The sequence below is a fragment of the Myxocyprinus asiaticus genome, chromosome 11 (genome assembly GCF_019703515.2).
Source record: "Myxocyprinus asiaticus isolate MX2 ecotype Aquarium Trade chromosome 11, UBuf_Myxa_2, whole genome shotgun sequence".
Lineage (NCBI taxonomy): Eukaryota > Metazoa > Chordata > Actinopteri > Cypriniformes > Catostomidae > Myxocyprinus > Myxocyprinus asiaticus.
In genome coordinates this window covers 18,228,414-18,248,102 of record NC_059354.1, presented here as the reverse complement: position 1 = coordinate 18,248,102, position 19,689 = coordinate 18,228,414, and the positions used below count along the sequence as shown (strand labels likewise).

The window sequence follows — 19,689 nt, the reverse complement described above, 5'->3', positions numbered from 1 at the left end:
AGATGATGTAGTGCCCTCTAGTGGGAGATCTTTAAAGCCTAACAAAAGACTATTGAATGTATCCTTGAATAAAGGGCACAGACAAACCAAATAGATTATTAATACTAACACAGCATTAACTACTATGTGTTCATGAGATAAGCAACAGACATAGAGTCAAGAATGTTTAAATAAGTTTAATCAACAAACAAATACATGAGATATAAGAATGTGACGTTCACATTGACTCACCATCACATTCTCATAAAGCTGTTTGTCATCCAGACTCCTGTCTTTTACACAGCCAGACTGATTCAGGTAATGATACGCCTCAGGAGAATCAGCCAGCATATACATTTCTGACCAAAGAGAAAAGGAGAAATAAAGATTCAAGCTAGTTTAAGACTACCGGTACAAGTTCGGAAAGTTTGGACACACCTGAGTGAATTTATTATTTTCATGATCTTTTGATATAAAATAATTTAAATTAGATTTGTTGACAAGAGTTGGACCGAAGTTGGACATGAAGTTGGTTGAGAGAATGCCCAGAGTGTGCAGAGCTGTAATCCTGACAAAGGTTTTGCTACTTCGAAGCAGCCAAAATATAAGTTAGAATTGATTTGTTTAACATTTTGTGGTCACTATTCAATTCCCCTAATTCCATTTTGGTAACAGTACTTCACATTTTGCGTTGTTTCATGACTTTTCTATTACTCTAAGATGTAGAAAACAGTAATAATAAAGAATGAATAGATGTATCCAAACTTTTGTCTTATGTGCACTTGGTCTGGTGTGTTCTGTTCTCTTTCACTGTGAGAAATCTCACCTCTGTGCTCACGGTTAGCGCCTGACAACAAGGCATAGAAAATATGATAGTTCCTCTCTCCCGGATTCTGCCGGACAACTCGGTTCTGGAATGTAATTTTAAAAAGCATTTATAGGAAAAATGTATCTGTGAGACATGAATAAATGTGCAGGGCTATAAAGAGCTATTATTAATGACGCAAATAAAAAACATAGCTACCTTTTCAAGTAAATAATCAATAATACAGCCACCCTGGATGTTGCCACTCTGAGAGAAGTGAAGCTGAATGAACTTGCCAAAGCGACTGGAGTTGTTGTTGTAAACGGTTTTTGCATTCCCAAATGCCTCCATTATTGGACTGAAACGGATGTGGAGGATACAAGTGATAAAATGGAAGGGAGACAACAATATAGAAAAGTATGAAGTATGTGTCAGAAATGCACCTGCTTAAGTAAGTCTTTTTGTGTGTGTGTGTGTGTGTGTGTTAGTGCCATATAGCACAGGATGTGTTGTCCATTTATGTAAAATACTTCTATTTAATTGGTTGCTACAGTATCAGAAACAAGAAGCATGTTTGCCCCTGAATTTTAAACATTTAATATTTTAAATATTAATATTAAATATTCTTTTTAATAAGTTACCACTTTTGGTAGTTAATAGGTTAATTTTCTGACGTTGGTGTAAAGTATACTGTATGTGACAGTGTGTGTGTGTGTGTTACCTGCTTTGTACGATGGCCTGCTCCACCCGTGTGGTTTTCTCTGAGAGCGGAGAGCCTGTCGAGTTCTGACTCATGACAGACAGAAACTTCAGCAGCAGTTTGGTGCTTTCCGTCTTCCCAGCACCACTCTCTCCACTGACAACACACACACAGCACATGTAAACACACATGATCCCTGCAACTGTCCACTTTTGGAGTTTTTTCTGATTTCAAAGTGGTACTGACAAAAAATAAAAAAAACACTGCACTAAGAATATAAACCTGACCTCAATCCTAAGAGGTGCTATGCAACAAACCTTGCATTATAAATCAAAAGTAATCCATTCTAGATCAGTGGTCGCACTCTGATTGGATTACAGTCCCTTGGAATCACAAATTACCAAAAACAAATTACATTTTTGTGCATTTAGAAAGCACAAAATCCCAACAAGCAGCGAGCTTTATATCAAGCACATCTGATTAATCATCTTTTCAAATTGCAATTTTAATTCTTTTAAAATCTGATTATACTCCATGACAAAAGGTGGTTGATATGTGATTCCTTTAACTCAGAGATAGCATCCGATGTAAAACTGGATGTTACCTGATGAGCACACACTGACTATCATGTCTCTTCCACAGACAGCAGTAACACTCGTTGGCTACAGCAAAAATGTGTGGAGGTAGTTCACCCAGGTGATGTCTGCTGTACACATCCACTGCCTTTGTGTCATAAAGATCTTCTATCTGTTTATAAGGGTTCACGGCCGCCAGGATGGAGCCAATGTTAGTCTGCAAGGGAAAATGGGCACCAATGAGAACAAAGAATGTGGAGCTTACAGTGTTTACCTTTTTGATACATAATGTGAGAGGATATATGAGAATTTAGCAGGAAGATAGAATTTGAGTTCTGTGGAAGTATTGTAGGTTTTACAGTACTTCAGTACTGGCAGGCAATTCAACTAACCTATTGGGCCATATATTTTGTACTGCAGTTTTAAAATGTCAAAGGTTCCCAAGTGCTGATAAATTGTAACCATTTCTATGATGCATGGGAAAAGTATGCTTTCTCATGGTCATAACCAGTGCCACACAGATTCCTTAGATGACAGGGCGGGAATTTTTTTTCTGAAATAGTTTTGCGTGCTCTCGCAATAAGTTTTGCGTGCCCTCGGAATAGTTTTTCGTTCCCTCGCAATAAGTTTTGCCTGCCCTCCCAATAGTTTTGCGTTCCCTCGCAATACATTTTGCATGCCCTCCCAATAGTTTTGCGTTCCCTCGCAATAAATTTTGCATGCCCTCCCAATAGTTTTGCTTTCCCTTGCAAAAGTTTTGCATTCCCTCGCAATAAGTTTTGCGTGCCTTCGCAACAGTTTTGAGTTCCCTCACAATACGTTTTCCGTGCCCTCACAATAGTTTTGCATTACCTCGTAATATGTTTTGCATACCCTCCCAATAGTTTTGCTTTTGCTTGCAATAGTTTTGCATTCCCTCACAATACATTTTGCGTGCCTTCGCAATAGTTTGCGTTCCCTCGCAATAAGTTTTGCATGCCCTCCCAATAGTTTTGCTTTCGCTTGCAATAGTTTTGCATTCCCCCACAATAAGTTTTGCGTGTCCTCGGAATAGTTTTGCGTTCCCTCACAACATGATTTACATGCCCTCACAATAGTTTTGCGTTCCCTCGCAATAGTTTTGCATTCCCTTGCAATAAGTTCTGCGTGTTCTCGCAATAGTTTGCGTTCCTTCGCAATAAGTTTTGCGTTCCCTCGCAATAAGTTTTGCATTCCCTCGCAACAGTTTGCGTTCCTTCGCAATAAGTTTTGCGTTCCCTCACAAAAGTTTTGCGTTCCCTTGCAATAAGTTTTGTGTGCCCTCACAATAGTTTGCGTTCCTTCACAATAAGTTTTGCGTGCCCTCGCAATAGTTTGCGTTCCTTCGCAATATGTTTTGCATTCCCTCGCAATAGTTTTGCGTTCCCTCGCAATAGTTTTGCTTTCGCTTGCAATAGTTTTGCATTCCCCCGCAATAAGTTTTGCGTGTCCTCGGAATGGTTTTGCATTCCCTTGCAACATGATTTGCATGCTCTTGCAATAGTTTTGCGTTCCCTCACAATAGTTTTGCATTCTACCTCGCAGTAAGTTTTGTGTGCCCTCACAATAAGTTTTGCTTTCCCTCGCAACCTCCCAATAGTTTGGCGTTCCCTCGCAATAGTTTGCATTCCCTTGCAATAAGTTCTGCGTGCCCTCGCAATAGTTTGCGTTCCTTCGCAATAAGTTTTGCATTCCCTCGCAATAGTTTTGCATTCCCTTGCAATAAGTTCTGCGTGCCCTCGCAATAGTTTGCGTTCCTTCGCAATAAGTTTTGCGTTCCCTCGCAATAAGTTTTGCATTCCCTCACAATAGTTTTGCGTTCCCTCGTAATAAGTTTTGCGTTCCCTTGCAATAAGTTTTGTGTGCCCTTGAAATAGTTTGCGTTCCTTCGCAATAAGATTTGTGTGCCCTCGCCACAGTTTGTGTTCCTTCGCAATAAGTTTTGCGTTCCCTCACAACAGTTTTGCGTTCCCTTGCAATAAGTTTTGTGTGCCCTCGCAATAGTTTGCGTTCCTTCGCAATAAGTTTTGCGTGTCCTCGGAATAGTTTTGCATTCCCTCGCAACATGATTTGCATGCCCTTGCAATAGTTTTGCGTTCCCTCACAATAGTTTTGCATTCCCTCACAGTAAGTTTTGTGTGCCCTCGCAATAAGTTTTGCTTTCCCTCGCAACCTCCCAATAGTTTGCCGTTCCCTCGCAATAGTTTTGCATTCCCTTGCAATAAGTTCTGCGTGCCCTCGCAATAGTTTGCGTTCCTTCGCAATAAGTTTTTATGCCCTCCCAATAGTTTTGTTTTCGCTTGCAATAGTTTTGCATTCCCCCGCAATAAGTTTTGCATTCCCTCGTAATAAGTTTTGCATTCCCCTGCAATAAGTTTTGTGTGCCCTCGCAATAGTTTGCGTTCCTTCGCAATAAGTTTTGCGTTCCCTCGCAATAAGTTTTGCGTTCCCTCGTAATAAGTTTTGCATTCCCTTGCAATAAGTTTTGTGTGCCCTCGCAATAGTTTGCGTTCCTTCGCAATAAGTTTTGCGTTCCCTCGCAATAAGTTTTGCGTTCCCTCGCAATAGTTTTGCGTTCCCTGGCAATACGTTTTGTGTGCCCTCGCAATAGTTTGCGTTCCTTCGCAATAAGTTTTGCGTTCCCTCACAATAGTTTTGCGTTCCCTTGCAATAAGTTTTGTGTGCCCTCGCAATAGTTTGTGTTCCTTCGCAATAAGTTTTGCGTTCCCTCGCAATAAGTTTTGCGTTCCCTCACAATAAGTTTTGCATGCCCTCCCAATAGTTTTGCATTCCCTCGTAATAAGTTTTGCGTGCCCTCACAATAGTTTTGCATGCCTCACAATAGTTTTGCATTCCCTCGCAATAAGTTTACCCTGGTTTTACTACAGTAACCATATTTTAACCATGATATTCGTAGTGAAACCATAGTGATAATACAGAAAAAATTAAAACTATGGTAATAAAAACCATAGTGTTGTGTTGTTGAAAAACAAAACATTTTAACGCTTGTATTACAGTCCCACCAACATTTACACACTTACTCCAACATGATTAGCTTGCGCGGTAGCTCATCTGATAGAGTGTTGGATTTTGGGTTCGAAAGATTACGGTTCAAGCCCAGCCAAGCACACAAACTGACATGTGAGACAAGAGTGTCATAGAAGCGTGGTTGCTTCAGAAAATGTGCTTTTCATATCGAAGTTCCTTTAAGTGCACTATCAGTTAGGTTTAAGAGTTGGTTTAGGGTAAGGATGTCTTTGTTGTTCACATCTCATCTGCATTTAGGACACTATTGCTTAGGTTTAGGTTAAAGTTTTTGGTTAGGGAGGTAGGTTTTATTCATTACAACCTCTGTCTAACATTCAATTTATTGTTAAACCCTAATCTGATTATGATACCATTTAACTCGCTTTTGGTGCCCCACCTCTGGACATTTCACTGGGAAACAGCAGCAAAACGTGTAATGAAGCACGTTGTTTCATTTCACAAAAACATAATATTCATGAGATCAGGCTGAAATATGTGTTTCTAGTGCAAGCATGCCTGTGTGCATATACTACATGTGGAAGTGTATAAAAAAAATGTATCTTACATAAATGAGGTCCTTTTGGTAACGCAGGTAGAGGTTGTGCATGATGGAGGCCTCATGTAATTCGGCCAGAGTGGACATGTCCTCCACTCCACTGATGCTGGTGGGATGCATGGGTAAAACCTTGAGCCTGTTCATCTCACCCTGATCCAGAGTGATCACCTTTAACACACACAAACACAAACTGATGGAGTGATAGCAACACATATTCAGTCTAAGTCCACATTTAAATTTCACAATCTAATGTAATTCTTGAAATAAACAGAAACTTTAAGGATTATGAAAAATGTAAAATGATGCACTGTATGAGGAAAAAGACACATTTAAGATTCAGCGCTATTTCTAGGTCACTAATCAAATAAGCAAATTTGTGACATAGATCTTGTAAACTTCATTTCTTCCATTGAAATACACAAGATACTTGTGGAGTTCATGCCAGCTCAAGTCCATGCTGTCATTAATGCACAAGGGGGCATACCAAAAACTAAGAAATGAAATTCATGTTAATTTTTCCAATTCATGATATACAGTATATAATTTGTGTGGAAAAAGATAAATTAAATTAGAAAAATGCAAAACAGTATTTTCACATATGGACTCCAACTGTACATCAATTTTGCCTTGCAACATTGTGGCAGACATGCCTCTTGTTCACTGGAAAGGAGGAAGTGGGAACCGGGTTATCAACCAAAAATACTTTTAATAAACAAAACACAACATAAAACTGCTTTTCAGCATAACCGAAACACATGTCGACACACACACACACAGCACCGTGTCTCTCTCTCTCTGGCATCTCCGGCTCCTCCTTATCGCTCTCCCGCTGATTGGGGCAACTCAGAGCCGGGCGTGCATCCTCACGGCCCGGCCACGCCCTCCTCCTCACCACAAACACATATCTCAACCTCAGCATAACTGCCGGCAGATAGACATTAACCATAGAAAATATGTACTTATTTATTTTGTTAAATAAGTAATGAGTACACAATTGATTGACACAACTGAACCTGCATTCTCAAACGTCAGGTGTACACTTCAGAAATTAGCTGTGATTTATGCTACAGTGCACACAGATAGGGATGATTCACAGCAGTATATGTGACAGGTCTATGGGCCTGAAGCTTGTCTTACTAATTTGCCCAGGCCTGCTCACTCTCTCCGGCTCTCTCTGTCTGCCAAGTTGTGTCACATTCCTGAAACCATACCCCCATGACACCTCTAGAGCGCTCACCTTACTTTCACTGTCCTGAGCTCTTCCTCTTTGATCTGGCCTCAGAGATCCTTGGACACGCTACATTATGTGGCTGACGTCTCTTTTACACACATTTGAATTAGTTCTCTTTAATATACTTACTGTCCTAGAGGGATGAGGATTTAATTAATTTGCTGAATCATATGGACAGCATCTTGCGTATTTATAGTAATGCACTTTATGTGCACTGTCATTATTCATAGATGCAAAATAAATCAATGCATTTTTGCATGAGCATGCGCACACACATAAATGCAATTAAGCACATTTGTTCTTAAAGTTTATCGCCTTGGGGTTATGAACACACATTCTTTGGCAAGATAAATCTTGTATTGAATGTCCAAATAATTGTTCATATTATTTTAACATAGACATATTTGAGCAGATAACAGTCAACCCTGGATAAAATTAAAGACCTTTACTGTCTTCCTTTGGAGGATCATAGGCTCATAGACAGACTTCTGCAATTTAGAAAAAGTTTAAATAGTGGTATTTGCTAAGGTTCATCATTAGGTTATGGATTTAAACAAACCCCTAAACATACATATTAAAGGAATGCTCCAGAATGTTCCAGGTTCAATACAAGTTAAGCTCAATCAACAGCATTTGTGGCATAATGCTGATTACAACAAAAATCATGTCTACTCATCCCTCATACATTTTATTTTTAATTTTTTTCCCAATTTGGAATGCCCAATTCCCAATGTGCTTTTTAAGTCCTTGTGGTCGCGTAGTGATTCGCCTCAGTCCGGGTGGCGGAGGATGAATCCCAGTTGCCTCCGCGTCTGAGACCGTGGAGACATAGTGCGTGTGGAGGCTTCATGCCATCCACCGCGGCAACCACGCTCAACTCACCACGCGCCCCACCGAGAACGAATCACATTATAGCGATCACGAGGAGGTTACCCCATGTGACTCTACCCTCCCTAGCAACCGGGCCAATTTGGTTGCTTGGGAGACCTGGCTGGAGTCACTCAGCACGCCCTGGGATTCGAACTAGCGAACTAGCAAACTTACCACTATTTTACCACTGAGCTACCCAGGCCCCCCATCCCTCATTAATTTAACAAAAAGCAGAATTCATGATTACAGTAAGGCACTTACAATGGAAGTGAATGGGGACAGTCCATAATTGCTAAAGTACATGCTGTTTCAAAAGTATAGCGACAAAACGTAAACATTATGCGTGTTAAGATGATTTTAGTGTGGTAAAATTGCTTACTAACCTTATGTGTGTCGAGTTATATAAAATATTACAACTTTGTTGGGTTAGGTTTTCTGACTTTGACATATAACAACCACCTAGCAACAACCCAAACATCATAGCAACCACATAGCAACAAAGTACAAACACTCAGAACACCTTAGCAACCACATGGTAATGTCCTGGCAACCACTAACAACATCCTTGCATCATGGTGGCGAGTCTCATAAGAGCGAGTGCTACTCACCTTTAAGACGTGTTGAATCAGGGTGTTTTGCAAGTGTGTGTCAAAGTGTGTGTCATAGTTTTTCTTGTAACTGAGAGGGATAAATCCATTAGCCCCCAAGTGCCCTTAAAGAGAATGATGTCATACAATAAAGATTTAATCACTGTCGCTCTGTAGGGCTTGTCTCCAGACACATGGGTCTAATTGATCAGACATGACAGGGAGGAAACAGCACTTTGACAGAATCCTCGCCCCCATTAGAGCTAATGTAATCTGTGTGGAGATCGACACTAAAACCATTGTGTAGCAACACCTGAGGCTCTGTTCACCTAATAAGAAATCATAACCCCAAGTTGAATCCAGGGGGTGCTATAACTTTGGTCTTGCCTAGGCAGTTACTTACTACTTAAAGGTGCAATATGTAACAATATTCATGTAATATTCACCTTTTTTTGCCATTGTGTGAACAGCTTGTAACGCAGCTTAAAAAATGAGCCCTTCCCAGACTTCATAGGTTGCCTATTAAAGCGTGTAGACTGATTTTCATGCAAAGGGAGCGGGTCGGTTTCGCCGGGAAAATCCAAAGGATGTGACATTTATGCGCACTCCCGAGAGCCTTGCCTCAGACAGTAATAGCTTCTCTTCTGCTATTCAACAGTGACATCAAACTTCAACACTAGGTAATGTTATCTTACAGATGGAATCCAGCAAACGTCCGGCTCCCAGCACAACACCGACTCCTACACAAACTCAGAGTAAGCCAAAAAAAAATAAAAAATAAAAAAAATACATTTATCTACTGAATCCCGTCTGGCTAAGCAGGAACGTGATTGTGGTCGAGCGAAAACTAGAGTGAATATCGGCAGAGCATTTGATTCCTGGGGGGACCTTCATTCGGTTTTGGGGATCAAAACCGACCCTGAATTGGCGTTCTTCTTATTGGACAAGTAAGCTTACATAACTGCAAAGCATGTGAAATATAGTGCCATAAGGATTGATCTGTGTAATTTTAGCAAACTTGATCTTGCCTGCTAACGCTGACGAATTGCAAGCTACCTTGCTTTGTAACTTTCAAATAATTTCAACGATCTTCTCTTTATACTAAAAGTCAGGTATACAGGATAAATTTAAGCAAATACACTGGTTTCTTATTCGTAGTACAACATATGACATACAAAACTTACAATAGTGCAACATAATTGCAGTGCAACAGTAAACTGTCTGATATAGTTCGGTAGTATGTAGCTGTATGTGTGTATCAGTATGCTATGTTAGCTGATAAGTAGTTTTAGTTTAGTCTCAAAGTTTGTAGTAAAACAATCATAACTGTGTAATTTTAATTATGCTACCTCATCTGTCAGCATGATGTTGGTGAATCATGTTCAGTCTCTTTGTACGTTACGTCATTGTTTTGGATGCTCGCTCACTCGCTCGCGTTCCTATGGAGTGTGTGCATGAGCACGAGCACGAGCAACAGGTAGCTGGCTGCAGTTCACTTAATGGCCACAGGTGTCATTAATAACAAGGGTTTCTGAATCTTACATACTGCACCTTTAACATACAGCATTTTGAATGAAGGTACCTTGTAAGAAAACAATTTTCAGACACCATAACGTTATGTCTAATGGTCCAAAACATAAAACTCTGATTCAAGTTTCATAATTGAGCAATTATTTGGTTATATAACAATTTTAATCAAATTTTACCATGTTTCCTATCCAAAACTTTATTTTAAGAAAGGAAATACTAGTGAACACATCTGGTTACTCCATATTTATGCAATACAAATGACTGATGTACAGTATGTCAATAACACATCCTCATCTCATTCCAAAACCCAGACTTTATTTTCCTATTCATTTATGGTTAGGTTTAGGGTTTGGGTAAGGGTGTTGACTTTATGGTCAGGTTTAGGTTTGGGTTGGGGCTTAAAGGAATAGTTCACCCAAAAATGAAAATTTGCTGATAATTTACTCACCCTCAGGCCATCCAAGATGTATCTGAGTTTCTTTCTTCATCAAAACAGAATTTTAGATTTTTAGGATTTCATTTCAGGCCTCCTCTTTTAAACAATTGTTGGCAATGACAGGCAGACGATGATGATGAAGTGTAGAACCCAAGTGCAGTTTAATACAAACGTGAAATCCAAAAACAGTAAATACAAACGTGAACAAAACATAAACATGAACTTGAATAGACTTGACTTAACTTGACATGACTTAACATAACATAACATAACATAACATAACTTGACCTGACTTGACTTGACTACCAAACAATGTTACAACACACAATACCTGACAATGGCAAACATGAGGATATAAATACATGGACAAGTGTAACAAGACAACCAATGAACAGACAGAACTATAAACAAGATAACAAGACAATAAACCAATGAAAACAAGACACATGAACATGGAGGGAAACAGGATGATGACATGACTTGACATGGAAACAGGGAATCACATGACATGGAACACATGACTATAAAACAGGAACTAAACTTCCAAAATAAAAGACATTAACACAAAACATGAAGAAAAACACAGAGTTCAAGAGGGAGCTGGGGGATGGGGGCCGTGGTGACTTGACGTGGTTATATGGCATGACATGGTAACATGGTACGGCAGGATCCAGACTTGGCCATGGTAGGCGTGGATGCTGACTCGTGGAGCAGAGGTGGGCCTGGACCGTGGAGCAGAGGCGGGCCTGGACAGTGGAGCAGAGGCGGGCCTGGACAGTGGAGCAGAGGCGGGCCTGGACCATGGAGCAAAGGCTTGCTTGTGACATGGCATGGAGCAGTCTGGGGCTTGGCTGAGACATGTCATGGAGCAGACTGAAGCTTGGCTGTGACACGGCATGGAACAGACTGAGGTTCGGCTGTGACATGGCTTGAAGCAGACTGAGGCATTATTGTGACAGGCTCAGGCGTTGCTGTGACATGGCATGGAGCAGGATGAGGCATTGCTGTGACATGGCATGGAGCAGGCTGAGGCATTGCTGTGACATGGCATGGAGCAGGCTGAGGTCTGACATGGCATGGAGCAGACTCAGGCGTGGTGGTGACATGGCATGGAGCAGACTCAGGCATGGCTGTGACATGGCATGGAGCAGACTCAAGTGTGGCTGTGACATGGCATGGAGCAGACTCAGGATCCGGGGCAGAAGGTGGCGCAAGCTCAGCGACCATGACGTGGGACCCTGGCTCGGTGACCATGACGTGGGACCCTGGCTCGGTGACCATGACGTGGGACCCTGGCTCGTCGACCATGACGTGGGACCCTGGCTCGGTGACCATGACGTGGGACCCTGGCTCGTCGACCATGACGTGGGACCCTGGCTCGTCGACCATGACGTGGGACCCTGGCTCGTCGACCATGACGTGGGACCCTGGCTCGTCGACCATGACGTGGGACCCTGGCTCGTCGACCATGACGTGGGACCCTGGCTCATCGACCATGACGTGGGACCCTGGCTTGGTGGTCATGACGTGGGACTCTGACTCGTTATCCGCCTCCTCCACAGTGAATGGTGAACTAATTATCAGTAGGGCAAGGTCGATATACTGAGTCAGGCTGTAGGTATTGATTGTGACATGGCATGGAGCAGGCTGAGGCATTGCTGTGACATGGCATGGAGCAGGCTGAGGTCTGACATGGCATGGAGCAGGCTGAGGTCTGACATGGCATGGAGCAGACTCAGGCGTGGTGGTGACATGGCATGGAGCAAACTCAGGCATGGCTGTGACATGGCATGGAGCAGACTCAAGTGTGGCTGTGACATGGCATGGAGCAGACTCAGGATCCGGGGCAGAAGGTGGCGCAAGCTCAGCGACCATGACATGGGACCCTGGCTCGGCGAACATGACGTGGGACCCTGGCTCGGTGACCATGACGTGGGACCCTGGCTCGGTGACCATGACGTGGGACCCTGGCTCGTCGACCATGACGTGGGACCCTGGCTCGTCGACCATGACGTGGGACCCTGGCTCGTCGACCATGATGTGGGACCCTGGCTCTTTGACCATGACGTGGGACCCTGGCTTGGTGGTCGTGACGTGGGACTCTGGCTCGTTATCCACCTCCTCCACAGTGAATGGTGAACCACTTATCAGTAGGGCAAGGTCGATATACTGAGTCAGGCTGTAGGTACTCCAAACGTCAGGCATCAGGGAGGAGACCGGCTCATTCAGCCCAAAACGGAAACAGTCCTTGAGGGCAATCTCAATAAAGTCGACCCTGCAGGCCAGAGCGCAGAAGTCCTCTACATATTCCTCCAGGGGACGATTCCCCTGATGTAAATGAAGAAGCTGAACTGCTGAGTTTATTTTGCAGTCAGATATTCTGTAACGTTGTTGGCAATGACAGGCAGACGATGATGATGAAGCGTAGAACCCAAGTGCAGATTAATACAAACGAGAAATCCAAAAACAGTAAATCCAAACGTGAACAAAACATAAACATGGACTTGAATAGACTTGACTTAACTTGACATGACTTAACATAACATAACATAACATAACATAAAATAAAATAACTTGACCTGACTTGACTTGACTACTAAACAATGTTACAACACACAATACCTGACAATGGACAATCGCAAACATGAGGATATAAATACATGGACAAGTGTAACAAGACAACCAATGAACAGACAGAACTATGAACAAGATAACAAGACAATAAACCAATGAAAACAAGACACATGACACAGCAGGGAAACAGGAAATAACGTGACATGGAACACATAACTATAAAACAGGAACTAAACTTCCAAAATAAAAGACATTAACACAAAACATGAAGAAAAACACAAACCATGACAGTAAGTGAATGTACTCCATTTATTGATGGTCCAAAATGTATATTTAGGGTGCTTCAAAATAATCCACACGACTCCAGTTAACGATTGATTATTTTTAGAAACAAAACAATACTTATATACTTTTTAACTACAAATGTTCACTTCCGTACATTTCTGTGATGTGCGCTCATGAGAGGGATGACGTAAGCTCGTTGATAAGGTCACGCGTCACGTGGAGGAGGAGGCAGGAAGCGCGTCATTGTTTATGGCGTGTGTATCCTGGATGCTTCAACATTCAGAAACCCCAAAGAAAATGCACGCCGGGAAAAATATTAACTTTTCATCAATTGCCTATACATGATCATGAGCAAATGAAGCTCTGGCTTATCGCGCTGACCCTGGATATCAGTACACTCCTACATTCTCTCAAATATTGGAGGGTGTGCAGTGAACATTTCACCCCTGAGGATTTCAGACCATCGAAAGAAACAAAGGGTCGATATCTGAATTCATCGGCTGTGCCCATGCTGTTTTTCCAGCGAACTCAGCTATGTGTGAAAACGTTGTCATTGTCACGCCTCCCTCGGGCTCTGCATCTCCCTCAGCGCTCCGCTCCAAATCACCCGATTCCTAATTCACCACACTTGCACTCAATTCACTCGCTTCAGTTTGTGAAGCTTCTCTTCTGTGTGATATCACCTGTACCATTGATCTCACTTTTTAAACCCTGTAAATCCTGTGAATCTCAGTAAATGTTCTCGCACTTGGTTTCACTAACTTCAACATGTGTGGCTTGAATTCCTGACAGTCATATAACTTATATATTTCTGCTAAAGTAAAAGCACAAGTAGATAATGCAACGGCATTGCTCCGAAATAAAGGATGGTTATTTACTGCAGTAATGTTTTTTTTATTATTATTTGGAAATTATTTTTTATTTTATTTTATATTGTTTTGAAATTGTTTTGGACTGTTTTGGTTTGTGAACGGCACTTGGTCTGTGCAAGTTTCTCTTGTAAACAATGACACGCTTCCTGCCTCCTCCTCCACGTGGCGCGTGACCGAGATGTACAGAAGCATATAAAAAGTATATAAGTATTGTTTTGTTTCTAAAAAATAATCAATTGTTTGGGTTCAGAAGAACTGGAGTCATGTGGATTATTTTGATGCACCCTAAATATGCATTTTGGACCGTCAGAAAATTGAGGACATTCACTTGCATTGTTTAAAGGAGGAGGCCTGAAATGAAATCCTAAAAATTTTAAATTCTGTTTTGATGAAGAAAGAAACTCAGATACATCTTGGATGGCCTGAGGGTGAGTAAATTATCAGCAAATTTTCATTTTTGGGTGAACTATTCCTTTAAATTTAGAAAAATCAGAATAACATTGTTTGTTGGTTTGTTCATTTTCCTCAATAATAAAAGTTGCATGCTTTTGTACAAGCCAAATCGTAAGATATCTTACAATTTTGCCATTTTTTAATATTATTACAACTTTTCATACACTCGGGTTGACTTTCAATTGTTCCATCATACACCATTTTTAATCTTTCCATCAACCACCGAACCGCACATGCAGAATTGTGGGATCATCACTGGCAGTGAAGGATACACGTATGCTGCCTCAAAAAATCGGCCAGATAAAGGAATCCCAGTAGACAGGATGTTAAAAAACTTGGATTCAGATATGACTTGTTGTCTCCCTACCTCCATATGCAGGATTTTTCAGGTTTTGGACACAGTTCATTTATGTATGATGAATCCATTGTTGCAAAAGCAGAGCAGCTCATAGCTGTCATAGTTGTGGGAATGTGTATCATTGTTAATGTTAACACTGTGTGACAGCAATGTTGATGGGAACCTAACACAGAGTCTTGACTTTTGGACCAGACAAGGAATCTACTGCTCTCTATGGATAATATCTTAACCCAGCAGGAAGCCAGAGGCTTTCAGGATCATAGTTCACCCACAAAAATACATGAGTTCCAGCCATCTGATCCACTCCCAAACACTCAACAAAGAGGTCAAGGATGCTGAAGCCATAAGACATTCCCGATGTTCTGGAGACACATTCCCCAAATTTCTGTTTGGGAGATGCTTGCTCTCTGAGCTAAAAGAAAAGGTGATAACAAACAGACTGGAGGTTGGCTGGAACAACACTAAATTAAAAGTTCAAACATCAATGTTTGATTTAGCATGTCTAAATCAAATATACACAGCAGGGGCGAGAGACCCATTGGTGGCTCTCTTAACCCATTTAATCCCAATCTTTCCACTACTTGGATATAGCACAATGAAACCATCTGCATGCATTTTCTAAAAAACAAATTTAAGTTGAAAAAAGATGTGAAACTACAGTCAGAAATGTATTTAGTTAAAGATTATATTCAAAAGTTTAAAAAATGTGCAGTTCTTAAGAAGACCCAATAAAAAATTCACAAAAAAATAAAGTAACTTACTCCAGCCATGCACACAAAAAAGTACATTATTTGGCCGTTTTCTGTTTCTGTGAGAGTGTAAGCTTTCTTGTGCACTTTGGTTTAAAGGTTGTATTTATGTATTCTAATATCTTAAGCTTGACTTGAGCGTGACTGATACAATCAGACCCTCTGATAATCTGACTCTCCCACTCAGCCAGATCTCATATTCCTGACTCTCATTGTCCTCTGCTTCACAGGCAATATATATGATGATCATGTAACACAATTAGAGGGACATGATAACTTACTGAACAGCATGGCGGCTACAAAGTATACAGCATAATGGGAAAGTGGCCAACAGCACAAGCAAACATTTTAATTCTGACAGAATCTATCACATGGAAGAGACATCTTCACAAATGTTATAGCTGTCATTTTTTTACTCAGTTCGCCCAAAAGAGAAAGGTTATTATGATAATAATAACAAACCATGGGTTAAAATACACACTAAAATTGTGATAACATTTATAGAATAAAATAGAATAGAATAGAATAGAATAGAACAGAACAGAGCTAGTAAATTTATAGTCTATGATCATCTCTGTGCCCCAGGTTAGAGTGTCCTGTTGTTTTCAACAAATTGGCACATACTGACATTAGCATATTACAGGCATTCAGAGAGGACAATGGCTGTCAGTGTTGACAGTGTGCCATTAAGTGGGAACATCACCTCTGGTTGCTAAGCAATGGACCATCCCTGAGAGTATTGGGAATCCTGGTGATTAGGTCATCAATAAAACATGAGAAAATCAAAAAGTGCAGTCAGTGCTGTCCTACACTGGATAAATAAATGGAATTTCCTGGAATCTGTACTGATTATATAATTTATTATTTGAGTTTCAATATGCTATTACTTGTAAGATACCAAAATTCCACTGATGCATTATTGTGTTTAGTGGAACTGTTTCCATTGTCCTGGATTATCTCTATTCCTCACCACTAAGACTTTTTCCTATACCTAGAGATTTAAAGGTGTACTCAATATTTTTTCCCTCATTATAAAAGTTTTACCCATAACGAAATGAATATTTTAGAAAATTCTGTTTTAAATTATTATGTTTTACACTGATGAAGACCTAATGACTGCCAGACATGACCAGCTGAATACTACTCACGCAATTTCACCCGCCAAATGTCAGACACTTTTTCTCTCAGAATAAATGAATAATTGCTGCCTGTGTATAGTGCATTTCTACATGACATAGGGAACCAAAAACATTTGCTTATGCGTGATGCTGCATCTGTGCCACTGTGTGTCAGTTAAAGGTGCACTCACTCAGTAATTTGTTGCTCGTTAAAAAAGTTTTACTCTAAAAGAAATAAATTGCAACTTTGAAACGTATGTATAAACTCATGAGCACTCACATGAGATAAAGAATCTATTCATTTCAGTAACCTTATAAAAGCTGTTTAATTCTACATGGAGCGGGTCCCCTCATGGGGGTTGCCATGTTAGATCACATGACCATTAGGGCTGCACGATATATCGAATTTATCGAAATATCGCAAATGTACATATTGCGATATGCATAATGCAAGGGCTTGCGATAACACCGTGATTTTTTTTAATATGTTGAAAAGTAACGTTTATGGTGACGCAGATAGCAGAGAACAGACCAGGCACGCGATTGTCACTTGGTGTGTGCGTGCAGTGTGCATATGAGCAGAGAGAAGACACATTTGATTTCAGTATGTTGTACTGTATCTTTCGATATACCTTCTGATGTTCATTCATGTTTCTTTTTTGTGCCACAAGAGAGAGAGCGCGCACTGTGCCCCACTCTGTTTGAATCTCAATCTGTCACACACAGCATTAAAGAGTATCAAAACAACATTTGTCCAGACAATAACGAGACCAAATGCCGGCTTGAAACTCAAACTTGGCTTGGCTTGTTTAATGGCCGCTTTTGACATATCAAAGGATGGGTTTCAATGAATGGATTGTCCTGTGAAATCATTCTTCTCAGTGCAGCCGCAGCATCGACTCAGAACAGGAATGTTAAACCAACGCGAATTTCTACAACAATTTTCAAAATAAATTGAATGAACTAATTATGAGATAAATACAAACATTTCATAACACAGACTATTTTAGGATATCCCATAATATGGTGAAATTAACATTTTATTCATATGCTTTTTAAAAATAAAATAAAAATATTTAAATATGAATTTTAATATCTGCTACATAGCAAATGGCAAAACAGTATATATTACACACAGTCTAAATTCAATTTGGAACAAAAGAGAAGTATTTTTGTGATCACTGGGATAGATAGAACTGTTTTTATTTGGGCAGTGGGGGTTATGATGTTCCGTGCACTCTGATGACATCATCATAGGAATATCGTATCGCATATCGAATATTGCAAATCGCATTTTTCCTCCACATCATGCAGCCCTAATGACCAGCTGAATACTACATGCTTAATCTCAGTAACTGCCTTGTTGTTGGACACTTTCACTCATGGATTGAATGAATCATTGCTGACTGTTAATTGTACATTTCTACAATGCCATCTGTAACTGAAAACTATTGATTTTGAATTATGCTTTCTCCATGCCACTAGGTGGCACTGTAAGTCCAAAAAAGTTACTGAGTGAACCTTTAAAGTCCAAGATGACTGTCAAAAATGGCCAGCTCAACATAAACAAAAAATTACAATGTGCAACTTTGTTTTAGTTTTTCTTGGAATGGCTTGAAAATGTTTTATTTCTTTCTTTTTTATTTTTTATTATTTTGATGCAAATCATATACATGTACATGATTTGCATGCAAAATGACATACTGTATTCTTTTAAATGCATTCTATTTCAAATCTTATTCAATATGTGCTTTCAAGGTCTTCCAAATATAAAGTGCACACACATCTTCAATGCACTCCGCGAGCAACCACACACTCTCCTAAACGTGCTTGTGCATCTGCTAAATCCATTAATCCAAAGTTACTAAGCACACAGTCAATGCTTTCCTAAAGTGGCCTTTTCACCGAGAGCAGGGATGCTCTGACTGATGCAACATTGTGACCACAAAATGACCTAAAATAAGTAATATATGAGAAAACCATCTCTATAAGACCAATAATAATACATTTGAATAAATAATCAATTTAAATAAATAAAACTCAACAGAAAACATGAATGCTTTTAACTCACTGTGTAACCCAGTTTAGGATTATATTACAACTAAGCAAAGAGAGACTTATGCTGTACACACCAATCTGTGTCATTAAAAATATAATCATTGCTGTGCAAGCAATACAGTCCTCGTTGAATAAATTACATTTGTTCTAGCTCATCTTTGTTGAGTTTAAAAAAGTGACCAATTTACAAGTGATAACTTATTGAGTTCAATAATGTACTGGCATCTTTGTCTCTCTAATCTTCCATGTAAGTGTACTGTCTGAGGCTTTGTGTTTAAAAGACCACACCCTGTTTTATTGTACAAGCAATATATGAATATGTATGATAGTGTGGGTGGGGCAGGAAGAATAGGGATGGCCTGTTGTAAGCAGACACATGGAGTCCAGCTGAAAATGCTATATTCTTCACAGGAAACAGTCTACTCTCAACTCATCCGCTGTACCAGGGCTGAGACACACCCTACCCAAAGCCATCCCAGCAAAACACAAGGTTTGCTTTGAAAAATACTAACTGAATATAGACTTAGTGAAATCTGAGAGCCAAGATGAAATGATCTGATAACTGTTTAATGCATTTTAAGTCTATAAAACTGTTACAAATACATTTATTGAACAGGATTAATACATATTCCAATAGTTATTATCTAGCTTGAAATAAACATAATATGAACAGATAATTATTTTCTTTTTTTTTTACACCAAATACACATTATTACCTTTATACACCTCTTTACTGTAAGTCTGCATCTGTACATTTAAAGCACAAAGATTTCTTGAGATTTTTTTTGTATTTATTTTTTTAAGATTCATAAAATAAAAAAGTCATTTTTAGAACACCATAATGTGGAATAAAGCTGGGGTAGATTGCATTTTTTAATTGTCGCAAATTAAAATAAATATGTCATCTA

General features: G+C 40.0%; 1 protein-coding gene across 1 annotated transcript in view; it reads right to left on the bottom strand.

Annotated features, from left to right (window-relative positions):
• The window catches only part of LOC127447974 (unconventional myosin-X-like), a 118,811-nt gene that overhangs the window by 61,684 nt on the left and 37,438 nt on the right, over nt 1–19,689 (bottom strand). Inside the window, exons 3-8 of the mRNA XM_051710246.1 lie at nt 5,670–5,828; nt 2,089–2,276; nt 1,506–1,640; nt 1,004–1,142; nt 806–890; nt 232–338 (exon numbers count right to left, since the gene is read on the bottom strand). Of these exons, the coding sequence (XP_051566206.1) occupies nt 232–338; nt 806–890; nt 1,004–1,142; nt 1,506–1,640; nt 2,089–2,276; nt 5,670–5,828 (813 nt within the window). The remainder of the gene's footprint in view (nt 1–231; nt 339–805; nt 891–1,003; nt 1,143–1,505; nt 1,641–2,088; nt 2,277–5,669; nt 5,829–19,689) is intronic.